General features: G+C 43.1%; 1 protein-coding gene across 1 annotated transcript; it reads left to right on the top strand.

Moving 5' to 3' along the window:
* Positions 1 to 1,430: 1,430 nt before the first annotated feature.
* Positions 1,431 to 24,471, top strand: FAM117A (family with sequence similarity 117 member A). Its single transcript, XM_044675118.1, has 7 exons — positions 1,431 to 1,637; positions 13,431 to 13,526; positions 15,599 to 15,709; positions 16,252 to 16,386; positions 18,123 to 18,324; positions 19,658 to 19,808; positions 23,181 to 24,471. The coding sequence occupies exons 1-7, from the start codon at positions 1,431 to 1,433 to the stop codon at positions 23,479 to 23,481; spliced, it is 1,203 nt and encodes a 400-aa protein (XP_044531053.1). The 3' UTR covers positions 23,482 to 24,471.

Raw genomic sequence — 24,471 nt, 5'->3', positions numbered from 1 at the left:
TCCTACCTCTTCTATTTTAGAGTCACTTCATTCCTTTTAACTCTCCCCACCCCATCCCTTCCCTTCCTTCCCAAAGTAGACTATTTGGGGAAGGGGCGACCCTTAGTGTTTTCCCACCATCATGTAAACTCCTTTGATTCCTTTCCTCTCAAGCTGGCTTGTTCTAACTCCTAGTAGTGGCACTGGCTAAATAGAATCAGTGGTTTTTGTTGTCTATACTCGGGGATTAATGGAATGGAGAAAATGTTTCTATAAGACTTACCTTGTGTGATGTTTTTATCTTAGCTTTAATTACTATAGATTTGGTGCATATTGCTTTCTTATTGGTTATTAGATCTACTCCTCGGCCATTTTTCCAGTCTGGATGGCAGGTAGATGCCCACATAGGATTAAATATTGCCTTGGATTATGGGACATCAAATTTTCTGTAAATGTGAAATTTCTGTTTTAGAAGGAATATATTTTATCAATATAATATAGCTAAGATTCAATTATTGATGAATATTGGGTTAACTTGGATAACTGAAACTCATATGATTCAGGGAATTTACTACTCACTATAATCATACTGTATATATTATCAAAATGAATCAATTTGATTGACTCCTAGATTCCCTTTGCTTCAATTTCACTGTTCAATTTGTCTGTCTGAAAGGGCAAAAAGAAATCAGGCCAAAGATGTTCTTCATTTCCTGATAGCTGAAGGAGGCATTACTATTTTCATCTTGATTGTCTTGTTTCCCTGGAGTTGTATTCTGAGAGAAGTATAAGTTATCAGTAACATAGATTGACTACTTATTCTACCCTCTGCCCCTATACTAGATACTGAGAAATCTAAAGGCTAAGAGAGGCTGAGTTCCTTTTCTCAGGAAAACACAAGTCTAGAAAGAACCTGAAGACTTCTTTTCATCTAAACAAACCAGATTTGACATGATATCAATAACATTGTACATATAATTATCCTCAGGGCGACTTGACCTGCTACATAGATTGAGCTTTTATTAAGTGTTTATTCTGTGCCAGGCATTGTGCTAAGCCCTAGGGATACAAATGTGAGCAAGTAATATAGCCTCTTCCCTCCAGGAGCTTGTATCCTAATGGGGGAAGACAACAAATGAAAGGGTGTTGGAAAGAGGCTGGCAAGGAGGGTTTACCTAATAGAGCTTGAGGAGACTGAGGCTGCAAGGTTCCTATCAAGGAGATAGAGAGCTGAGAACAAAAGACATGCTATGGCGTCTAATGACAAAAGAGCCTCCGTTCTTGCTCCAGTAAGTGTCCTTTTCTCACTTCCTCCTCTTCCCTCTACTTTTAAAGCAGCAGCATCCAAAATAGTAAAAATACAAGATGATTATAGAAGAAAAAAGTGATAAGGGTCAGTTAGAGATAGGGAAGCTGGCTGCCTGACGGTGGTTACTGCATTTAATTCCTCCATGGTGATATCAAGATGTGGGTTATGCTCTCTTCCAGCCAGTGTCCCATGTTCAGTGGCCCCAGAAAAGTCGGTATATAGGCACCGACCACCTCGAGTCCGACGCACATTCTCCCTGGACACGATCCTTGGTTCCTACCTACTGGGCCAGTGGCCGAGAGATGCCGATGGCGCCTTCACCTGCTACACCAATGACAAAGCCACACAGGTAATGGAGTTTTCCCTCACTTTTCCCAGCAGGGATGGAACTCGGGTGGGTAATCCAAGCAGGGAGCACTTGATCAATAACATATGTCATCCATACTAATAGTAAAGAACAGTGACTCATGTAATATATAGATTTCAAACATAATGTTTGGCTTCCTAAATTAACAGTAATATGATTTGCATTTCCTAAATACCTATCCAATTAGTGGAAGGCAAAAATCATCCAGTAATTTTAAGTTTTACCATGAATTTTAGATATCCAAATTGAGTTTACATTTTTTTCTTGATAATATGTTTAGGACAGTAATAGATTATTTGCATTCCCTGAGTATGCCCCAACTGACAAAGGATATGTAAATAAGTATGAAAAAGGAAGAAACCAAATTGGGATCAAAAGTTTACACATGAAAATAATAGAGAATTATTATTGACAGTATCAGGGACCCTACTTGTTGGAATATTTTTCCTTTCACTTGATATTCTATAATGTTTTTAAAATTATTTTTATTTATTTTGTTAAATATTTCCCAATTACATGTAAAAAAAATTTAACAATAATTTAAATTCTCTTCTCTCCTTCCTCTTCTTTGAGAAGGCAAGCACTTTGATTTTAATTTCACCTATAATTTTTTTATTGAGTAAAAACCTAGAAATGTGCTCCAAAGAGGATATATCCTTTCCTTTGTTTTGGAGTATGATACTGCACGTTCGATGTTCCCTACTTTTCTTTCTAACCTGAAAGCAAAAGAATAATGGATTTAGAGTTGAAAGATCAAGTTCTAAGCCTGAATCTTCTACTTGATAACCATGTGACCTTGGGTAAAACTTAATCTTTCTGGCATTCAATTTTCTCATCTGCAAAATGAGCTCCACACTCATACTCAAAATGTCAAAAGAGCTGACGGTCCTGTCAGCACATCAGACTAAACATGTTCAAAACAAATTTTCCCACAAAACCTCTTATTGACTCCTCTTTGTCTGTGACAATACTGTTTACCTAGTCTCATGTTTGAAACTTGTTTTTTTCTTCTTCTCTTCTCCTTTCTCATAATAGCTACCAAGTCCTTCCCCTGGCTCTGTTATATCTCTTCAATACATCCTCTCTGATCTAATCCTACTGTCCGTCTTTGTTCAGGCCCTGCCACATCTATGCTATTGAAACAGTCTTCTAACAGGTTTTCCACCTCCATTTTCCTCCCTTCTGTCCCCTGTCTTTCCCCATGCTGCCAGAATTACCTTTTTTTATTCATGGATATGGCCCAGTAGCCTCAAAGCTCTTAAAAATTCCTTAGTTTCTACAGAACTCAATTCCAACTCCTTGGTCTATAGCCTGCCAAGCTCTACCACCTTTTCTTTCTAGCCATATCTCATCCTACTTACTTCCATATCCTTGTGGACCAACTAGAATACATTCCTATGTGTGCACAGCTTCTGCCTAAGCTACATAAAGGCAGCTACCTTGTCTATCTAGACTGTATCTCCTTCCTCCCTGCTCGGTGCTTAGCACACTGGTCTGTTTATATAAGGTTCTTAATGTTAGTTGAATTTAATTGATAGTATAACCCTCTCTAGAGAGTTGGATACTAAAGACATACCTCAGAGATATCACAGGTTTGGTTCCAAACCACCACAATGAAGCAGATATCACAGGAGAGTGAGTCACATGAATTTTTTGGTTTCCCAGTGCACATAAAAGTTGTGTTTACACTACACTGTAGTAGTGTATGAAGTGTGAAAGAGTATTTTGTCTAAAATAATATGTACACACGCCTTAATTAAAAATGTTGCTATAGGGGGCAGCTGGGTAGCTCAGTGGATTGAGAGCCAGGCCTAGAGATGGGAGCTCCTAGGTTCAAATCCAGCCTCAGACACTTCCCAGCTGTGTGACCCTGGGCAAGTCACTTGACTCCCATTGCCCACCCTTACCACTCTTCCACCTATAAGTCAATACACAGAAGTTAAGGGTTTAAAATTTAAAAAAAAAATGTTGCTATAAAAATGTTATCTTAGTCTTCTGGAAGTCATAATCTCTTTGCTGGTAGAGGGCTTGCCTTGATGTCAATGGCTACTGACTAATCAGGGTGGTGTTTGCTGAAGATTGGGGGGCTGTGGCAACTTCTTAATATAAGACAACCCTGAAGTATGCCATATTGATTGCCTCTTTCTTTCACTTGAATGCTTAGAGGCCATTGTGGCATTATTGTTTGGCATAATTTCAATATTTTGTCTCAGAGAACAGGGAAGCCTGAGGACAGGGGAGAGAGACAGGAAAATGGGTGTTTGGTAGAGAAGTCAGAACACACTCATTCATGGATAAAGTTCACCGTCTTATATGGCTAGTAACAACAAAGATCACTGATTACAGTTCACCAAAATAAATATAATAATAATGAAAAAGTTTGATGTATTGTGAGAATTACAAAATGTGACACAGACATGATGTGAGCATATGCTCTTGGAAAAATGACACCGATAGACTTGCTTACTGCAGAGTTGCCATAAACCTTCAATTCATAAAAAATGCAATATCCTCAAAGCATAGTAAAATGAGGTATGCCTATATACAACTTGGACTAGGGTTCTCAAGGTTATCAAGTTTTTCCCAGTAGCCATTCCTAAATCTTTCTGGTTGAAGAGTTATGTTTATTCCTTTTTGTACTTTATTGACATAGACTAGGACTGGTCAGCACCTTCTCTATCCCTTCCCTTATATATTTAAATCCCATCTTCATACTGTAAGATTAAAATTAATACCAAATAAATCCAAGTATTATATTTTATAATATTTATCAATAATCACTTGAAGTAGAGGAAATAAAAAGAGAAAGGTGTAAAAGCCTGAGTAAAGAGAAATTTTTCCCAGCTGCATTAGTGGGGAAAGAGTGAGAGGCAGGATCACACACAAACTTTCTCTCCAAAACATAATGTAAGAACGAAAGTGGGATGTTGGGAATTGGAGTTCTGGGGAGCAGTTATAATTATACAATATCCCTCCATAGCCTTTTTTCTTCTCCAGGACACAGAATGCCAGTTTTCACTTTTTCTTACAAGATCTCTTTCTCATGGCCATTGGTATTTGAATGTCCTGCAACGTCTTTGGCACATTGGAATGAAAGTTATGGAAAAAAGGTTGGGCTTGAAACTCAAAAAACTTGTGTTCTTGTTCAGAAAAGCTGAGGGAGCACATATCCAAAGCATTGTATGTATAGCCAGAAGGTAGACAGCAGAGGAGACAGAGAAATCAGGATCTAACTGGCAAGAAGAGTTGGCCACAAAGTGGTTTATCATAGTAGGTATTTGATGATACTATGACTTATCATAGTAGGTAAGATGATGGTATCCTGGAGACAAATCATTGCCAGGTCACAAGGCCTTGTCCAGAGATCAAACCAATGCTGTTCCTCTATTCTTAAGAAAGGATACTTTCTGCTACCCCAGATTCATGGGGCATCTTCCCCATTGTTCAGGCAAGCATACAGGAGATACTGTATTTCGTTTTGCCCTGGCAAGGGAGATCTTTCTTGAAGAATGGGATTTTAGGCATGAAGAGGCTATTAGCTCTTGATGGTATCTTGTTTTAGTCTATAGGTCTCCTTGTACTTCGACCCACACCCCTACAACATTTGTTCCCAACTTTTGAGGAAGCCCTCATCCCCTTCCTCAGCTACATCGTTCTTCTCCAGTTCAAGGCTGAGTTAGATTTTCCTTGGCTGAGCCTGAAGGCCTGGGCTCCAGCCTCTCTGTGTTTTTGGTCAAGCTACAGCTGTAGGCCAGATCTTTTATATAATAGCCCTGGGCTCACTGCCACAGTGAGACAGAGGTCGGAGATGCTCTCTCCTCAGGCTTGGCGGATCCAGAGCCACACAGTTCTTTTCTTTCCTATGGATGGGCTCCAGACCTCTAGGAACTCATAGCAACCTGTAAATATTGTGTGGCAGCAACAGCAGCAGCAGCAAGGAAGGAGAATTCAGGAACTACAAGCATCCATTCCCTACCCTTCTATCTCTGAACCAAAAGATCTACTCTGCCCATGGAGCATTATGGCCTCTTCAGGATTTGTTTGTGTTAAAGGATCCTATTCCATTCAGGATAGGAATTTGGTTCTCCCTTGTGTCAAAGGGCCTCAGCTTGCTTGAGCTTGACATTGGAATGTGAACACCTGTCAAAGATAGCAGTAGTATACTGTCAGTATTGTGACTTCCCAAGAAATGGGTGTTCACTCGTATCATTTTTGAATGATATAGTGCCCCAAAAGGAACTGATGGAGAAGGGTGGAGTGGGGGAGGCAGGGCCTATGAATCTTTGAAAGCTTTGAAAGCCAAGGACTGTTAAAATTTGGGAATGATGCCAGGATACACTGCTTAAACCAATCTAGCAGTTGTTACCACTCCACTCCAAACTTCTCTCCCACCCTCTACCCTGCCACTTCTACCCACCCATGCCAATATAGTTTGTCATCTGTTATACTCTAACTCACTAACTGGGATAGGGGCCTTACCTCTACCACCCAAGAGGAAGCAGCTGTACCCTGTATCTTGGAGCACATCTTTCTCTGTTTTCCTGGCTGCTACATGTCTTCGCAGTGAGGCCTACAGCAGTGGCTGTGGGCCCAGCCCAGCCCTCTTCACACCTCTAAATATGCAGATTCTTTCTGAAGCAACTAAAAGTTCCTCCTGATTCAGCCTTGACATAAACAGCAAGCATTTATTGAGCCCCTGCTGTGTGCATAGCTGCCAGTTTATGTAGCCAAGATGTACTCTCAGAGCAGAAATCAGGGTTAGAAACTTTCATCTCACTTTGGCTATGATAAAATAGTCAGCAGGTATTTCTTGCCTGATCCCACAGGAGCAAGTTCTATATTATTAGGCATTTGGGGCACAGAGTAGATTCATCACTCTTTCCATTACCACACTGCCTTTCATATAAATGGGTTCCATCACTTCTATCAGACTAAAAACTGCTTTAAGGAGAGAGACATAGGTCTGATCTTTAGAATTAGGTTACCTGGGTTAAAATTCCCAGGGGTGACTTGGCAGCTATGTGACCTTGGGCAACTTATTCCAACTTTCTGAGCCCATTAGCCCATCTATATAAAGATAATACTTTTACCATATATGCCTGAAGTGATTATTAATAATCATATGAAGATAGTGACATCAGGATGAGTTCATGGGAGTAGGTGTGTCAGTGTGAGGAATGGATAGGATTTATCCAATGTTTCTTGGAGATGGAGGAGATAGGCCTTAAATTGTGTGCCTAGAAGATGGATAGGTTAGAGTGAGAGGGACAAAAAAAGAATTATTCCATATATTTGGGACATCTTGGTGAAGATTTTTTGTGGTAAGGAGAAGGCCCAGAGATCCTAAGAAATCTACTTCGATGAAGCAGACAGTTGGTAGGAATGAATCAAAAGCTAAGAACAGATGAGAAAGGACTTATCTAGCTTGGTAGAACCTTGGAAGGCTATTCAAATATGAATGTGATACAGTGTGGTCACTGGAAACCAAGAAAAATCCCTAGACTCTGAAAAAGTCATTTGATTATTTTTTTGAGTGTCGACAGGCTAGCATTGAGCAGGGAGCAGGCAGATGTAATAAAAGGAACAGTGAATGATTTATATAGCTAAAAAGGTATATACTTGGATGTTGTGAATTTAGCTGCAACTAAAACCTTCTCTCCCCTCCCCTCACCACTTCGGCTAAACAAATAACGAAGATGGGGAAATCTCTGACTAAGTAACTGGAAACATATCCTGGTTTGCAAGGAGTTTCTGTGGGTATCTTCAATATGTCTGTCAAAAATCTCTTATTTGCAGCAAGATTGTAGTCTCCTTTCACCCTTTGCCTCTTCTTCCCCCAAACATCCCTTCCTTTTAACAGTTGCTAGCTAGGGAGAAGCTGTTCAGCCAGCCATTGTGGAATAGTCCAGCCTGGTGAAGGGGCAGACTTGGCAGCAGCCCATGCCAGTGATTGTGGTTACCCCCTCCGCCTTCTTGCTGTGCAAAGCACTTTGTCTTCTTGTACTATATAGAGAGAGGAAGCGGTCTTACCACAGCTAGAAAAACTATTTCAGAAAGTTCCTCTGATGGCCACCTTCTTTTGTAGACAGGACACTGGGGTACCCACCCCTCCCCATCCCACACAGGCTCGCCCCCCACTTCCCAGTTGTTTCTAGAGGATGTGGGTGTGTTCCCCACAGGTTGGGCTGCTTCTAGACTGACTTGGTCCTTGTAAATAGATCTATCTAGCATTTCTCAAACCCAAAGGGAGGGGAAGACCAGAGGTACAAAGTAGACTATGACTTGCTCGAGGAAATGCTCCTTCCCTTGTTCATCTTTTTATCAAGTTCTCTGCTCAGCTCCACCCTTAATTGCACCTCTTTCCCCCCAAACCAATGTTGCTATGGTCTTTTTTTTTTGGGGGGGGAGGGTTTGGTTGAAACCAAGAAAAGAGATTATAAGGCCCACCCTTTATTAACACTGTGGCAGCATTGGTAACTTATTCTGTGGGTTTGGCTTTTTTGATAAAAGCATGACAGAGGCAGTGGAGTCAGATGAAAAAATCAGGAGAATTATTGGGTTGATTAACTTGCTTTTTGGCTTTTTTTGCTTTCACAGTCTACTTTCCCCTAAAAGTATGCATACACATGTAGAGGCATTTAGGCATGTGACAAGCTGGACTTAAGAGACCTGGGCACCTTAATACTTTCAAACAGTTTCCTGGTCCATAAACTAATCAACTGTCTGCTTTCTTTGGATCACCTGGCTTAGCATCAAATTGTGTTAGTCCCTAGTTGTTTCATTCTTAGGACATACTTAGCTGCCATAGTTAATCATAAACAAGGAAAGGGGAGCAACAGGGCCCTTTCTGCTGCCTTTCTGACCTTAGACAAGAACCTTTCTGGAGCATTTTCATCTGTCAAATAAGTGGGTTGGACTGTATTGTCTCTTAAGTCACTTACAGCTCTAAATATTCTCTGATTCTGGTGCCTGTTGTAGGGAAACAGATCTGGGTGGGTCATGGAAGCATCTTCCCATTCCAAACTGAATGTTCCAGAGACATCTCAAACAACAAACATGTCTGTCTGTCTGCCTGCCTGCCTGCCTGCCTGCCTGTCTGCCTGTCTGTCTGTCTGTCTGTCTATCTATCTATCTATCTATCTATCTATCTATCTATCTATCTATCTATCTATCTATCTATCTATGTCCTTGTTGCCTTTCTGGTTAGAATGTATGTTTCTTGGAGAGTGGGGATTGTTTCTTTCTCTGTATGTGTGTCCCCAGCACCTAGCACTATGCCTGGCACACAGTAGACACTTAATAAATATTTCTTAGTTGATTAATTGATGCCACCTCCTCAGCCAAACCTCTTTTCTTCCTCCTCCCCCATTCCTCCTAGTCATATTCCTGCATGTCCCAGACAATTATTGAACTGCTGCTCTGGGATTTCTTAACCTGCAAATAAGGCTTCTAACGTCTGATCCACGTATTGCTTTGCATAATCTGAGCATCATCTGTACATGGTGATGACATTGCCAGACACTGCCAAATTTGTGATCAGGCTGAATTCTCCCCTGTGCCCTGATGTTAAAAATAAGTGTTCTCAGGCACTGGTCCCCTTGATTAGTAAAATTTTTTTAGCCATGCTGAGTTGCTTTTCCAACCCCAGCAGGTTTAAGGCCATTTAGAAAGCTTCTCCTCAAAGTTCTCTGAGGCAGATAAGGCCTGGTAACCTCTTTTATGGCCAAGAGGTATGTATCTCTTCCCTAGCTGTCCTTACCTTCTATGTATTGGTTCCAAAGCAGAAGAATGGTAAGGGCTAGGCAATGGGGGTTAAATGACTTGCCCAGAGTCACATAGCTAGGAAGGATCTGAGGCCAGATTTGAACTCAGGACCTCCCATCTCTAGGCCTTATTCTCCATCCACTAAGCTACCCAGATGCCCTCTGTTGTTCTTTTAACAATTAATTCATTGCTTCACTGATACATATCCCTGTGCTGGGCACTAGCATGAGACCCAGATGAAGAATGCAACAGCCTGAAGAGAAACTTCTTTTTTTCCTAGGAAAGACAACTTCTGCTCATGAAGCTCCCCTGTTTTGTTGAGAAGGATGAATATACATAAAACTGACTTAAGAACACTTATACAGTGACATATAAACAAAGATAAGGAAATAATGATCTAATTGAGTCTGCTAGTACAAAAGGGAAATGGAATAAATTAGCAGTCAGAGCCAAGTGAGATGGGGTAGGGAAAGTTTCTTAGAGAAGGCAAATGGGGGAAGGAAGAACAAGACTAGATGGAAAAGAACAAAGGAAGAAATCTCAAGTGGGAAGAATAGAGAGGGTGTTCTGTAGAAGGGGGATTCAGGGCAGGTTTGCCTAGCTTGAGAAGAGGCCTTTGGGGAACAATTAGAAGGGAGGAATAGGAAAGGGGAGGGGATATGAAGGCTAGGCTGAAGAGCAAAATTTATACCTACACAATTGGCATTAGGAGGCATCATCAGTTCCTAAGTAGAGAGCAGACAGGGATCAGAATAGTGCTTAAGAGAGGATGCAATTCTGTTTTTTTAAACACAAAGCTCCTACTAATAACCTTTATCTGCTTCCATTCTCTCTCATATAACACACTAGGAGAAGAAAGCAGGTGAAGGATAGATCATGGTAGATAACGAACAGAATGGGCCTCTTTTGGAAAAGCTACCTGGGAGAGAGGGTTGTAGCCTTGGTGTTCACCAGCCCACCCAGTGAAGCCATTAACACCTTCCCAGGTATAAGAGAACTGAGTAAGCTTCAAGGTTTCTGACCCTCAGCATCGTCAGGGTGGGACAACTTTATGGACCTTGGGAAGAGACCATCACATGCCTGCAGGGATTAAAGGGGTGCGGGAAAGAACAGTCTTCCTTTAAAGGGGAGCACTTCCTTTCATAAGTGGCATTTGTAGACATTGTAGACTCCCTAAAGAAACTTCCTAAGCTTTGGGAAGCAGGAAGAGTTCTGAGGTTTTTATTAACAAAAAAATCCAGTTTAGCAGAGCATTAGATAGGAGATCAGGATAAATATGTCCCATGTGTCTTATTTCCAGCCCTAAGTATCCAGCTCTCTGTTCTCTCTAATGCATTTTTCACACAGTTCCCAACATTTTTCCTAAGGTACAGTTCTGACCATGTCACTTTTCTTGAAAAATATCAATATTGTTTATAGGATAAAGTATAAGTTCCATAGCCCAGCAGGCAATGCCTTTTACCACCTGGCTAAGCCTGACTTACCTTTCCAGCTTTCTTTTAGACAGTATTATTCCCCTTTCCACACTCCTCTGTCTACCAGACTGGACTTTTAGCTGCTCTCCAAACTCTGCATATCTACCACCTCTTCATACAAGGCCCAACTCAGGTACCTTCTCTTCCATGATCCCTTTCCTATGTTCCTCTCTCCCCAGCTCTGAACCCTTCCCTTTTCTAGCCACTCAAGATGTTAACTCTCCTCCTCAGATTGTCATCAAGTTCCTTTTCTAGTATATTCCTTTGTCTCACATTACCTTATATTAAATGCATCTGTACATGTCTTGACCTTCACACACATACATACCTGCATTATATAATATAAACTTCTTGAGGATTGCTATCAATTTACAAACCTCTGTATCTTCAGCACCAAGAATGATATCTTTTACATAATGGATGCTTCAATAAATGTTTGTTGCTCTGAACTAACTTCAAGTTGGTGGGGGATGGGGGGTGAGGAGCATCCTTAGCTCCTAAATCCTGACCAGTCAGGGGATGCCCACATGTTTTAAGGAAAATGCCCCCTGTGAAACAAACTTGAATGAGATCCTGATAGATGAGTATCTAAGGAATGAAGGGGAGGAGGAAAGATTTCAAGCTATGGTTGATCCTCATTCTCTTACTCTACCTTCATTGGCCATTTGCCATGAGGGTGGTCATGGAGAATAGCTTCTAAATGTCTTCATTGAGTGACTCAGTGAAACTTTCTTGAATGGCTTTGAGTTGTGGAATGTTTTGTTTTTGTTTCTTTTTCTCCCTTTCTCATAGCCTCTTAGGGGGTGGTCGGCAGAGGTGCTGGAAGAAGGCTCTCATGTCTTTGGCATATTGTCTAAAGAAGCTAGAGAGGACATATGGCTACACTGGAACCCTTCCTTTAGAATGGGAAGTGGAGACCAGGGGGCCCATATACAGAGCCAAACCTTGTCATCATACTTTTTCCTTCCCTTTGGGTTTGAAAAGACTGGGCATGAGGCACTGCTATAGCATTGTCAGCAAGTTGTCCTCTAATCCCTATTTCAAGCCCTTAGGTAAGAGGGAAATTGCCTCCTAAAGCAACTTATTTTGAGTGTGCTTTAGGGAAGTTTTTCTTTATAGTGAACTATATCCCTCACTTCCACCTATGGCTGCTTGTTCTGCCTTTCTGGAGCCAAGTAAAACAATTCTGATCCTTCTTTCACATGGCAGACCCTACAGATCCCAGCTGTCATGTCTTCCCCCTTCTTTCTCTCTCCTTTTTCTTTATCCCATATATCTCCACAATTTTCTTTTTTTATTGATTAAGAAAATTTTTTCTTGGTTACTGATTCATGTTTTCTCTCCCCTTCTCCCACCCCCCTCCCATAGCCAACAAGTAATTCCATTGGGTTTTACATGTGTCATTGATCAAGACCTATTTCCATATTATCAATATTTGCACTAGAGTGATCACTTAGAGCAGGGCTCGGCAACATATGGTTCTCGTGCCATATCTGGCTCCACCTCCTGACCGGCCAGGCCGGGCAGAGCCCCAGGATGTGCCCCAGGGGGCCCTTCAGCCCCCGCCCCATATTCCAGCACCTTCCGCCTCCATCCTCCTCCTTCCGCAGGCGTTTATAGCTCTCATGGCCAAAAAGGTTGCTGACCGTTGGCTTAGAGTCTACATCCCCGATCATATCCCCATCGACCCATGTGATCAAGCAGTTGTTTTTCTTCTGTGTTTCTGCTCCCACAGTTCTTTCTTTGGATGTGGATAGCGTTCTTTCTCTTGGTCCCTCAGAATTATCCTGCTATCCACTCAGTTTCTTAACAGATCTTTATATGGGATGTCTTGGGGCTCCCCCACTCTCCTGTGTAGCTTTTCTCTGGGTATATGGCACTCAGAACTCATTAGCGTAGTCTGTCTTAAAAGTAGCTGACAAACAATTGAGAGCCAGACCCAGAAAAGAAAGGTCTTGAGTTTAAATCTGACCTGAGAACATTTCCTAGCTGTGGGACTCTGAGCAAGTCACTTAACCCCCTTTGCCTAACCCTTGCCACTCTTCTGCCTTGGAGCCAATACTCAGTATTGATTCTAAGATGGAAGATAAGTAAGGGTTTTTAAAAAAAAGTAGCTGGCAAACATTTCCTGTGTTTTGGGGGGGTAGGAGGCACCTGGAGTAAGTGAACCATGATCTCCTCCTATTAGAGAATCACCCACTATCTAAATCAATCGTCTACTGTGAGGAGTTCCTGGGCTAGTTGGGGAACTGGAAAATATAAAAAAAATGTATATGGTGCAGGAGAGGATTTAGAATCCCATAATTTGGAGAGAACTGAAAGGAATCCAAAAAGATTTCTCAGAGGTGACTTGGGAAGGAGTTGGAGTAAGTGTCCAAGGCTAGGACAGAGGCACTGAAGTGGGAGGATAATCAGTGGAACCTAAAGCTGACTTTGAGGGCCTGATACCCAGGGCTGAAGAGCTTCCTGCCTCTTCTTGCTTCCCCGTAGCCTGCCATTGGAGCTGGTTAGCCTCACTACATTTCTTTCCCTCCAGACACCCCTGTCCTGGCATGAGCTGGAAGGTGAGCAAACCGGCTCCTGCACCCACAAGCGCTCTGCCTCCTGGGGTAGCACAGACCACCGAAAAGAGGTAATGGTCGACTTTCCTCTCCAGCCAGGGAATCTGTCCCTTCTCTCCCATCACCCTTACCCAATGGTGCCCTGCCTTCATCACACATCACCAAAGTATTCCCCCATTCTAGTCAGCTTGTCCTAGGCCACCTACTGGCTTCTACAAGCTGACTCTGGTCTCATTGGCAGGATGGGACTTTTCCTGCCAAACATAGGCCAGGCCCAAAGCATCTAATGCTTTCTAGGAGCCAAGCACAGAGTTTAAGTCCCAGTTGGTCTCCCCTTTATGACTTTGTAGCTAGAGCCAGAAGGCACTTCATAGAACTAAGCACTGGAGAAAGATGGGGATTGGGGCACTGGGAACTGACTAGCCCCCTTGGTGTTTATTACTTAACTGTGTATCTAGGCTTGGAAAAAAAAATAGCCAAAAGCAGTTACCAGCTCTGTTTTCCCTGGCCCACCCTCTCTTCCTGGAGCTCAAAGCTGTGAATTTAAATTAAAAGCCTTAGGCTCTAATTCTAGGGTTCTAGGGCCAGCTCCATCTTCCAACAAAGCACTTGCTAACCTCTCCTTTTTTACTGAGGGTGGAGGATATAGTATGATAGAGATGAAAATTTCTTAAAATTCCACAAAATATGGAAATGCATGGTATTAAGTATTTGTTATTTGTGTTTAATATTCAGGATAGGTGAGGGATTTTGTTATTACCTCAAAAGAGTCCATCACACACAAATAACTCTTTAGTTAGCAAGTTACCAAGGGAGGGAAGTCATGGTATAGAGATCTCAAAGATAATAAGTGATCCATAATCACTTGGGGAGGATTTGGGAGTGCTTTCTATGGCTTTGAGTTCTGAATTCTGTTTGGCTTGGGATAATATTTAAATGAATACTCAAAATTCCCTGAGTATGTGCAATTTGGGGCCTTTGGGATATGCAACCTGGTATGTGCTGGGTAGAATGTGGGCAAGTGAAAAGGAAAGCAGTCCAAGTATAACAAGTTTATGACAGATAATTGCAATCCATGACTATTTAGGGATAATGGAAGCCAGAAAAGTCCCTGGAGTTCTTTCTTGAGAAAGAGAACCTGTCCCTTTCTCAGCATGATTTAGTGTAAAAGCTTAGCCTAGGAGTTTGGAAAACCTGAATTCTATCCTGGACTTTGCTATTAAGTCATTGCCTTCTAGGATCCTAGATTTAGAACTAGAAGGGGTTCCAGGGGCCACTGAGTCCAACCTACTCATTTTACAGATGAGGGAACTGAGGACCAGATAGTTGTGACTTTTATGGTAGAAAATGTCCAAGGTAGGATTTGAACCCAGTTCTTACACCCTAACTTGAAGCATAGCCATTCTATCCACTATACCAGATGCTTCTTTGAGCCTTAGTCCCTCTTTCTATTGGACATGAGAATGATTTTACCCAATTTAACCCCAGGGCAGGGCTACAATAATGATCCAAATGAACCAGATGGTATCACACTTTGAGGAGTGAAGAGGACATGTGACTGCAAAAGAATTCTTTGTCATCTGTAGGACTATATGACTCTGTTGTCTTGTAGTCTGCCAGATGGAGATTTTAGCCTGAACTTGCCTCTTTAGTAATTGATAATTGATGTTTACAATGACAATAACCCTAGATTGCCTTCTTCATCAAAGAGCACTTGTGTGCAATATGATGTGAGGACCAGATGCATTTGGTAGGATTTTCATTCTTTTTTGGACACTGGTGATCTGGATGCTACATAAGGCTACTGTAAAGTTAATTTTTATATTTTTATTTCCCAATCACATGGGAAAATAGTTTACTATTTTATTATCATTGTTAATAATACTCCCCTTCTTGAGAGCTGATTTAGTTGAGATTGAGGGCCTTCACCCCAGACTTTAGCCCATCTGACTAAAACTATAGAAGAGCTCTGAAATGCAAAGTGAACATCTCCAATCATAAAGGGCTCCCAGGGCAGAGATGGGAGTCAATCCCAGGCTTCACAAGCCTTTTCTAGGAGTCACCACGTGGGTGGGAAGGATGCTTTGGTTTCTATTGCTATGTCTGACCTACTTTTCTCCACTGGTCTACTTTGGGCTGCCAGATCACCAAGCTGAAGCAACAGCTACAGAGGACAAAACTTAGCCGGAATGGGAAAGAGAAGGAGCGGAACTCCCCAATCCAAGGAGACCATGCTGTTCGGGGAGCACTGAGGGTATGTGCCCATGCCAGACAATTAGGGTCTTTTCCAGACCCATTGCTTTCTCCCCATGGGCATGGTCTTAGTTAGGTTTGGCTGTGGGTTTGGTCCAGATCTGTCTCCTACCATACTGCATGGCTTTGACAAAGGCAAGTGGCCAATTAGCCAACCAAGATGGAGATTTTATTAGTCCCTCCATTGATTTGGTAGATGATTTTGGAAAAGTTCTTTGCTCTTTTTGAATTTGGGCCCATTCCTGCAAAATGGTGGTAATGATGCTACCTTCTCCATAAGGCTCCTGCCTCTCTGGGCCTTTGACACTGGGGAGGGCTTCTTGAAATGGACACAGACAGGGCCTTCAGCAGCATCCTCCATATCACCTTAAAGGTTCTTGCTTCTGCCAGCCAGATGTTGGCCTTTCTGTTAATGGCTCTTCTCAGAACCTTTGGTGCTCAGCCAGGCAGAGGAGTCAGAAGCTCCAGATGCTGCTGAAACCCTATTTAATCCCCCTTTATTGGCCTAAGTGTTTATTGAATTTTTTTTGTCCCTCTCTCCAGGCCTCCCCTCCTAGTTTTCCTTCAGGTTCCCCCATCCTTCGACTTAGCCCCTGCCTACACAGGAGCCTGGAGGGACTCAACCAAGAACTAGAGGAGGTGTTTGTGAAGGAACAGGGTGAAGAGGAGCTGCTGAGAGTGAGTAGTGTCTCTGTTCTTTTTAGCATTTTCCTTCCTTGCCCTCTCAACTTGAGCCTAGGGATGTGGAGAAGAGCAAGAGTGTCTGAACAATGAACTAATCCTTGGGATTCAGGAGCTATTAACTATTAGTTCAAACCATGGATTGATCTTCTCTTGGGGGCCCAACTAAAATTCATTTGTTTTGGGAAATAAGAAGAAATCAAGTCAAGGTGTGGGGGAAGGTATGAAGCAGAGTTTTGGTCCTCTCCTGTCTCGTTGGGACATATGTTGGCATGGGCAAAGGCAGGGAGAATGCTTACCAAGCAGCATACAAAAATAATTGTAAATGAATTCTGACCAAACTGGTCAGGATGGCTGTGATCAGGGAAAGAATTTCTGGTGGCAAGTTATCTTTTGGAGGTGAGAAAAAAGATGAATCATGCCTTAAAGAAAGGAGGACACCTGTTATATTGAAACTCTGGGAGCAGAGAGTCTCACCCTTGATTGACAGGTGAGGACTGTTGGATCTTAGAATTTTCCTAGGTGAGGACAGGGGAGAAAGCGGTTGGCCAAGGGGGGTATAAATTCCCTGGCAGCTCTGGCTTTTGGTTCCTTTCACTTCCCTTGGGCCTGAGATCTGTGGATCCTGGTCTTTTGGGATTGGTGACTTGCTTGGCTCAACTTTGCAAGATCCTCCTGTCTTGTACCTGACTATCATTGCCAACCTGTACCCAGACCATCACTCGTCTGATTCTACTGCCCCTAGATATTTAGGAATTCAAATCATCTGTAGTTATCTAGGTTTCCCAGGGCCCAGGAGGGATCCGGGAAGTGGGCAGGAGAAGAAGAAGAGAGTGGAAAGGGGTGGATCCTGAAGGCTGTATAGGCATAACATCTAGCAGGAAGAAGAAGCTGAAAGACATCCAGCAGCAGCTTGCTTATTCTGGTTTGGCTGTGGCCAGGCTGAGCCAGAGGGCTAACTAACCAGACTCAATTACCTGCCTACAGCTCTGAGGGTTTATTATTATTATCAATTAGTTAGGGTTTCCCAATTCCTCTACCCATTACCCAGTACTCCATCTTTGCTAAAATATAGATAAATTATTCAAGTACCTTCCTGGATTGGTTATTTCATAGCTTCTCTGGGAAGGAAAACATGCAGTCAGATAAACCGTTACCAAGGCTAATAGAGCCCAATATTTATCATCAATCAACCCCAGGTGGGACCTGAAGGGATACCATCCATTGACCTGAAGGATCCTGCCTGGGCACTGTTATAAAGGAGGGAGGTGTTACATCATCTAGCTAGGTGGCAAGCTTCAGTTGATCTTGCACTAGCCACACATCTGGATGGACTCCACTGCTGATACACAATTACCAGTGTTAGTATCCACTTTAGTCTACCCTCTCTCCCTCCATCTACCCATTTATTTATATAACACACCCTAGGCAGAAAGAATTTGACGGGTTTGGGGTTAGAAGAGCAATTTATTTTCTTGGAGGTGAAAGTGTATGGTGGACAATGATGAAAAATAAGGTTAAGTTGTCAGAGAAAGGGGACAGTAGAGTGAAAAGGGGTTTGAACAGAAATGACATGATCCAAATCATCTTTGAGATAAGCAACTATTAGGCAGGGGGATCAGTTAGCAAATTAAGGTTATCCACATGTTGAGATCAGGAGTGCTTGGCATAAGTTGATGGCTTTGTTGGGTTGATGGCTTAGGAATTTTCCTCATAACTTTTCCCTCTACCAGATCCTGGATGTCCCTGATGGTCATCGAGCCCCTGCCCCTGCTCAGAGTGGCAACAGTGATTCCTCTCTCCTTCCCCTGGAGCCAGGCAACCTTTCCATCTCCCCTTCTTTGTCTTTGGCATCTCCCCAACTCACTGGCCAAGGTAGCCGTTTTGAACCCCGAGGTATAACTGAGGAACTGACACCTAACCCCAAGGAAAAGGGTAAGTAGACAGGACAAGAAATGGCAAGACTTGCATGGAGGTTAGAGGGGCACCTGTCCTTTTCATTGCCCTCCAGGGAGCATAAACCCTTGCCTTGCTGCCTTATCAACCAATCTCAAGGTAGTTATGACTCATCTACTTAATCTGATTATTATGTAAAGAGAATTGATGTGTATCTGCCTTTTAGGAATGTACCATCCAACATGTTATGTTGACAAACATAGAGAAGATAGGCAGTGAACAAACATAAGACAAAGATAGGTTTCCATTCTGAATATATTGTTGGAGAATCTTTTCCCCAAATTCATCCTTCATCCAACCTTCCTTGTTACTATCAATCACACCCCCATCCTCCTGGTCACTGTTTATTTCCTCCTATATCCTGTTTATTTCCATAGCCTGTTGATTTTACTTTTGTGGCATCTCTCGAACAATGCACCCTTATGTAGGCCCTCATATTCTCACATGTGAACTGTTATAATGGCTCATTGGTTGGTCTCCCTCACCTTAATCCATCCTCCACTCAGCTGCTGAGTAATTTTCCTAAAGCTCAGGCCTGACCATGTCAATTCCTCCAACTCGGTAAACTCTAGGATATCCCTGCCACCTTCAGAATCAAATAGAAAATCCTCTTGTTTGGAGTTCAGAGCCCTTTATAACATTGTTCATGCATACTGTCCTCCTTTCATGTTTCTCAGACAAGACACTCCATCTCCTGACTACAGGCATTTTTGCAGGCCAGCCTCCATGCTTCCTCTTCATCTCCATCTTCTGGCTTCCTTCAAGTCCCAGTTAAAATCCCTTCTACCACAGGAAGCCTTTCCGAATCCCCCTTAATCCTAGTGCTTCCCTCTGTGGATTATTTCCTATTTATGCTTGTTTGCACATAGTTGTTTTGCAAGTTGTCTCTCCCTTTAGACTGAGGGCTCCTTAAGGGCAAGGCCTGCCTCTTGCCTTTTCTTTGTATCCCCAGGCACAGCTTCTGGCATGTTGTAGAAACTTAATCAATGTTTATTACCTGCTTGGTTAGAGAGAATGGATAGAATTCTATGTTTAAAGTTGCTTCTGAGAAGTCCAGGAATACTTTCTAGAAGCAATGGTAGATTTCAGGAGCCATTGGAAAGAAGAATGATGCCAATCTGGCAATCAAGGCTGGATGTTAGAGCTGAGGTGGTAATAAGAAGGTTTTGACAGTGCTGGGCAAAACTGGCATCATTGTGGGTGCAGATTTACCATCTCTCTGTCTCTTACTCTGTTATATCCTTCTAAGAGTTAGAAGAGAATTTGTGCCATTTCCCTCCAAGCCTGACCTGCCAGGTTCCTCTCTTTCCAGCACCCTCTCCACCCCGTGCAGTCCTGCTCGAGGATGATGGCCCATCTCCAGTGTTAGCCTTTGCCTCATCCCCTCGGCCCAACCACAGCTACGTTTTTAAGCGGGAACCTCCAGAGGGCTGTGAGAAAGTCCGGGCCTTTGAAGAAGCTCCGTGAGTTATTCAGAGGGAATGGGAAGAAGGGAGGAGACCCTGAGACCTGTGGTGGGAATGGGGTGGAGGGAGATTCCCACTGAGCCTCAGTATGGAACTTGCTCTCAACCCTTCGTTCATCCAACTTGCCATTTTTCCTATAACCAGTTTTTTCTTCATTTTTTTTAATTGCCTAGATTATAGAACTGAAGATCTTTGTCATTCCTCTCTGAATACTTATACTCTGTCCAGGGCTGTTAGGGCAGTATGTGTTGAAAGGGTCTTGTTTCTGTTAGCCTTCTGACCCCAGTGAAGAGGTTAGATAAGACACAGTGGCTTGCTCTGCTTAGCCACAAAAGTGAAACCTTCCATTTCTAGCAGGGAGCAGTCAAGGTGGAAGTTAGAGACAGCTTTATAGCCCCTCTTGGATGCTTCCTTACCTACCTTTGCCCTTTGAAGTCTTGCGACTTCCCAGAGCAGCTAGCTTAGTGACAAATACAGTAGGTTCCAAAGCTGAGCTAAAACTTAATGAATGATCTGTGCTATAGCTTTCCTCTCTCAGCAGGGAGAATTGAGAGACAGGCTTGCTCTGTCGTACCAGGCTCCTGTATTTTTTTTCCCTTGAGCTGGGGCCTCAGGAGCCAATCTTGATTCCCAGAACCCTATATCTAAAGCTGGAAAGGTCATCTAGTCAAATATGTCATTTACAGATGAGAAAACTGAGGCTTAAGTTAACTTGACTAGCCCCAAGACTGCAAAGGTAGTGAGTAGCAGAGTAGGATGGCTCCAGATCCACTTTTAAGTACAGAAACCTTCTCCACTCATTCATGATGATTCTCTGCTGTTCCTTGATGGCAGGGCCCCCAATGGAGCTTTACCCCCTGCTGGGGAGAGGCCCAACAAATAATGAATGCTGGCATTTAAAGCTTGTGTGAGTGATGAGTGATGAGAACAGAGCTATCCAGCATAGAAACTTATGTGTGATACTTCTATACTTTCTCCTAAGGACAGTTTTTATTTTCTTATGTGGTAATAGCTGTAAGAATAGTTATAATGGAGAATGGATACAATCTGAGTAGGGACTGGAGGCAAAAGACACTATTCCTAGCACCTAGCTATCTCCTATCTCTTGGACTTCTCTTAAAGGCTGATGCGATTGAGTGATTAATTATTCTTCCAGCCTTGGCTGCCCTATAGATCTGAAAATTGTTTTTCACTTGAAGCCTTGTAATGCTAATTTTTAAAAATCTTATTGATAAAATTTGATAAATATTGATAAATTTTATTTTAATACAGCATAAAAAATCCCACTTGACTTTCAGTGTACATTCCCTGAAAACAGTTCAGTAAAGCATTAGAGTACATGGTTACAATCTAGAATTGTTGCTCTGTACAAATCTCCCTACCAGGATGCTAAGTTGTTGATTCTTTTATTGACTCATAGAATTAGAAGACACCTTGAAGTTATGTAATTTGGCCCTGTGCTTCTAGGCAAGAATTCATTTCAACCATGAGTGGTGGTTCAATCTCTCTACATTTAAGATCTCTCAAAGTTAGATGGCTCAGAAAACCAAGCCTGGAGATGGGAGGTCCTAGGTTCAAATTTAACGTCATATACTTCATAGCTTTTCGATCCCGGGCAAGTCACTTAACCCCAGTTGCCCAGGCCTAACCACTCTTTTGCCTTGGAACTGATAGTAAAATTTCAAAGACAGAAGGTAAGGGTTCAAACAAAAATCTCTCAAGGCAAAGATTCCAAAGATTCTACATTTTCCTCTGATTAGCTTATAATTCTTTCTTTGAGGAAGTTCCCCAAACTTGTTGTAGCTGCCTCTCCAATTTATTTAATTATAATTTCTAATTCCTTAACTCTTTCCTTTTGAACCTGGCCACATATTCCAGAGAAATATGTGAGCTGGTAATAACTGGCACCTTGGCACTGAGTTCTATGAATCTAATTTTCCTCTCCCCCTAACTACAATATACAGCTGCTCCCTTTTTCTGCCCCATCTTGACCTCACCTGTAGAATTGTTCCAACTCCTTTCTTTTCAGAGGACCCTTGCCTGGGCTGTCACAGAAGTAGGGGCAGGAATCACAACAAACATACAGTGGAGACCCCTTTGCCTTAGACTCTCCCTATTCCCTCCCTCAAACCCACAGAAACTGGGACCTTCATGTCCTTCCAGTTCAGTTCTTCCCCTTATCTCGGAAGAGTACTTTAGAAACCATAGTCTCTAGATATGAGCCTGGTCATATTAATAAGAATAAATCTGGGGGCAGCTGGGTAGCTCAGTGGATTGAGAGCCAGGCCTAGAGACGGGAGGTCCTAGGTTCAAATCCGGCCTCAGACACTTCCCAGCTGTGTGACCCTGGGCAAGTCACTTGACCCCCATTGCCTACCCTTACCACTCTTCCACCTATAAGTCAATACACAGAAGTTAAGGGTTTAAAATTAAAAAAAAAAAAAAAAGAATAAATCTGGAATTTGAGTAATAACCAATTATGGAGAGTGTTGGAACTTTTCCCTCCTAGATTTTGCTTTATATTCTTTACCTTCTCCAAGAAAAGTCTTTGCAACTCTCCAATTTGCTTCATACTCAGGATCTCAAAGAACTTTACATTCAAGGCCCAGGGTCATCATAATTATCCTTATTATCCTGAATTAACATTTTCTCATCTGTTTTCATTTCATCATTGCCCTATCCTTGGGAAAATGAGAGTAGGGAAGCTACAATCCAAAAGTTAGGTAATCTGTTCAAGCTCATGCTGCCAGGTATTAGGCTCATCACACCCTTTGGCCTGTTTTCCTGACTCTCGTTTGAGCTGTTCTTTCTCCATTTGCTATCCTGGTGGTGTTCCCCTTCTTCTCCCCTTGCCCCATCCTGACTTTCTCCCCTTTCTCAAGTGATTTGTCCAGGGCACAGAAGTGAAAAGCAGCCCAGTAGGATGGCTCCAAATCTCACGCTGGGTACAGAGAGCCTGTCCCCAAATGCCTCTCCTTCGGGGATTTTGAAGAATATTCAGATGGGGATGTGCATGTACCTCATCCTTTCCAGAAGGTCTCTAGAATGAGCAGACTCTGCAAACATCATTTGTTCATGTCATTAACTTCACCTGAACCTGGAGAGATCACTTAGGGTCCCAGGCCCTCATTTCATTGTCTCAGGAAGTTCTTCCTGTGGAACTTTAATCCCTCCTGATCCTGTCCCCAGTCTATTTCCTGTGTTTCAGTAGTGTCTCTAGGAAAACAAAAGACCCAGGGGCCTAAAAGACTGTATCTTTACCAAGGCACCAATCAGCTCCGAGAGACGAATGAGCCCCCCTTCTCTCCAGGCTAGATTTGTAACCCCTTCACTTAGTTTGTTCATAGCTTTTCTCTTTCTCTCCTTTAGGTCCCTTAGTCCTGACCCAACCTTCCTGCCTTCCTGCCCTGACAAGAACAAAGTTCACTTCAACCCGACTGGCTCCGCCTTCTGTCCTGTCAGTTTGGTGAAGCCCCTATTCCCCAGTATGGGCTTCCTCTTCCGAAATTGCCCCACCACCCCAGGGTCCCCCTGTCCATCGACAGCTCCAAGCCCTTTCTTGACCTCTCCCCGAAAGGACCCCGATGCTCCCCCACTACCCTTTGAACCCTGGCAGCGCACTCCACCCTCTGAGGAGTCTGTGCTTTTCCAGAGTTCTCTGGTAGTTTGAGAATCTTTCCTCTCACCCCTCCCACCTTACTACGCAGACCAGTGCCTTTGTGGCCGGCTCCCCCCTCCCCAGGATGGGGACCAAGGATCCCATCCTCCTTCAACCTTTGAGCATCTTCCTTTTACCACATCAAAATGCCCTGGTTCCTGTTTCTGTTGGATATGAGCTCCCGGGATGGGGGAAGGGGGAGAATCTGCCTTGTCCCTTGGGCTGGACAGTTCACCACTCCTCAAGTCAGTGTTCTCATTCCTGATCCCCCTTGGAAGAGAAATGGCCATCGAGGCCTTGGCCCCTCCATCCCAGACATGTGAGTACAGACGTTTGTCCCTACCAAGGAAGCTGGTCCTGGCTTGGGGAGGGCATGGTGGAACTTGAGAGGATCCCTTCCCTTTCCCTGCAGAGAAGAAAAGGCCAGGAGAGAAAACTCCCCTACTCCCCTCCTTGCACCCCTCCCTCATGTGTCCTCCCTCATCCACACCCTTCTCCTTGGAGGAGTTGATCCAAGTAATCCCAAAGGGCCAGAAACCTGCTGGGGACCAGCCCAGCTGTGGGCAGAGAGGGGAATGGAGAGTGTTCCTGGTGACATTTTCATCTCGCCTTCGTCCTGACTGAAGATTGTCGGGCGCCGTGGTCCAGCTTGCCTACCCCTGAAGGGGAGGGGGAGGGAGAGCTGGCGCCTCCCTTGTGAGGTGAGGCCCAAGGACTGAATGTACGCTGCTGCCTACCCTCTTGCCTCTCCCAGGTTCAGGTTGGATTTGAAAAATGCCTATTTTTCTTGTATTGATGTAGAAACTCTATTTTCTCCCAAAGACACTATTTTTGCAGCTGTTTGAAGTTTGTATATTTTCTGTACCGCAGAGCTTACACAGAGAAATTGAAAAGGAATGTTAATGTTAGAATTTCCTTGTCCTGTGTTTAAAGGTGGTTTTTTTTTTTTTGGTTTTGTTTTTTGCAAATCTTGGTGTTAATAGTACAAATAAATAAATATTC

This window comes from Gracilinanus agilis, chromosome 4, assembly GCF_016433145.1.
Source record: "Gracilinanus agilis isolate LMUSP501 chromosome 4, AgileGrace, whole genome shotgun sequence".
NCBI lineage: Eukaryota > Metazoa > Chordata > Mammalia > Didelphimorphia > Didelphidae > Gracilinanus > Gracilinanus agilis.
Note: the sequence above shows the minus strand (reverse complement) of the source record. Positions and strands in the feature narration are given on the sequence as shown.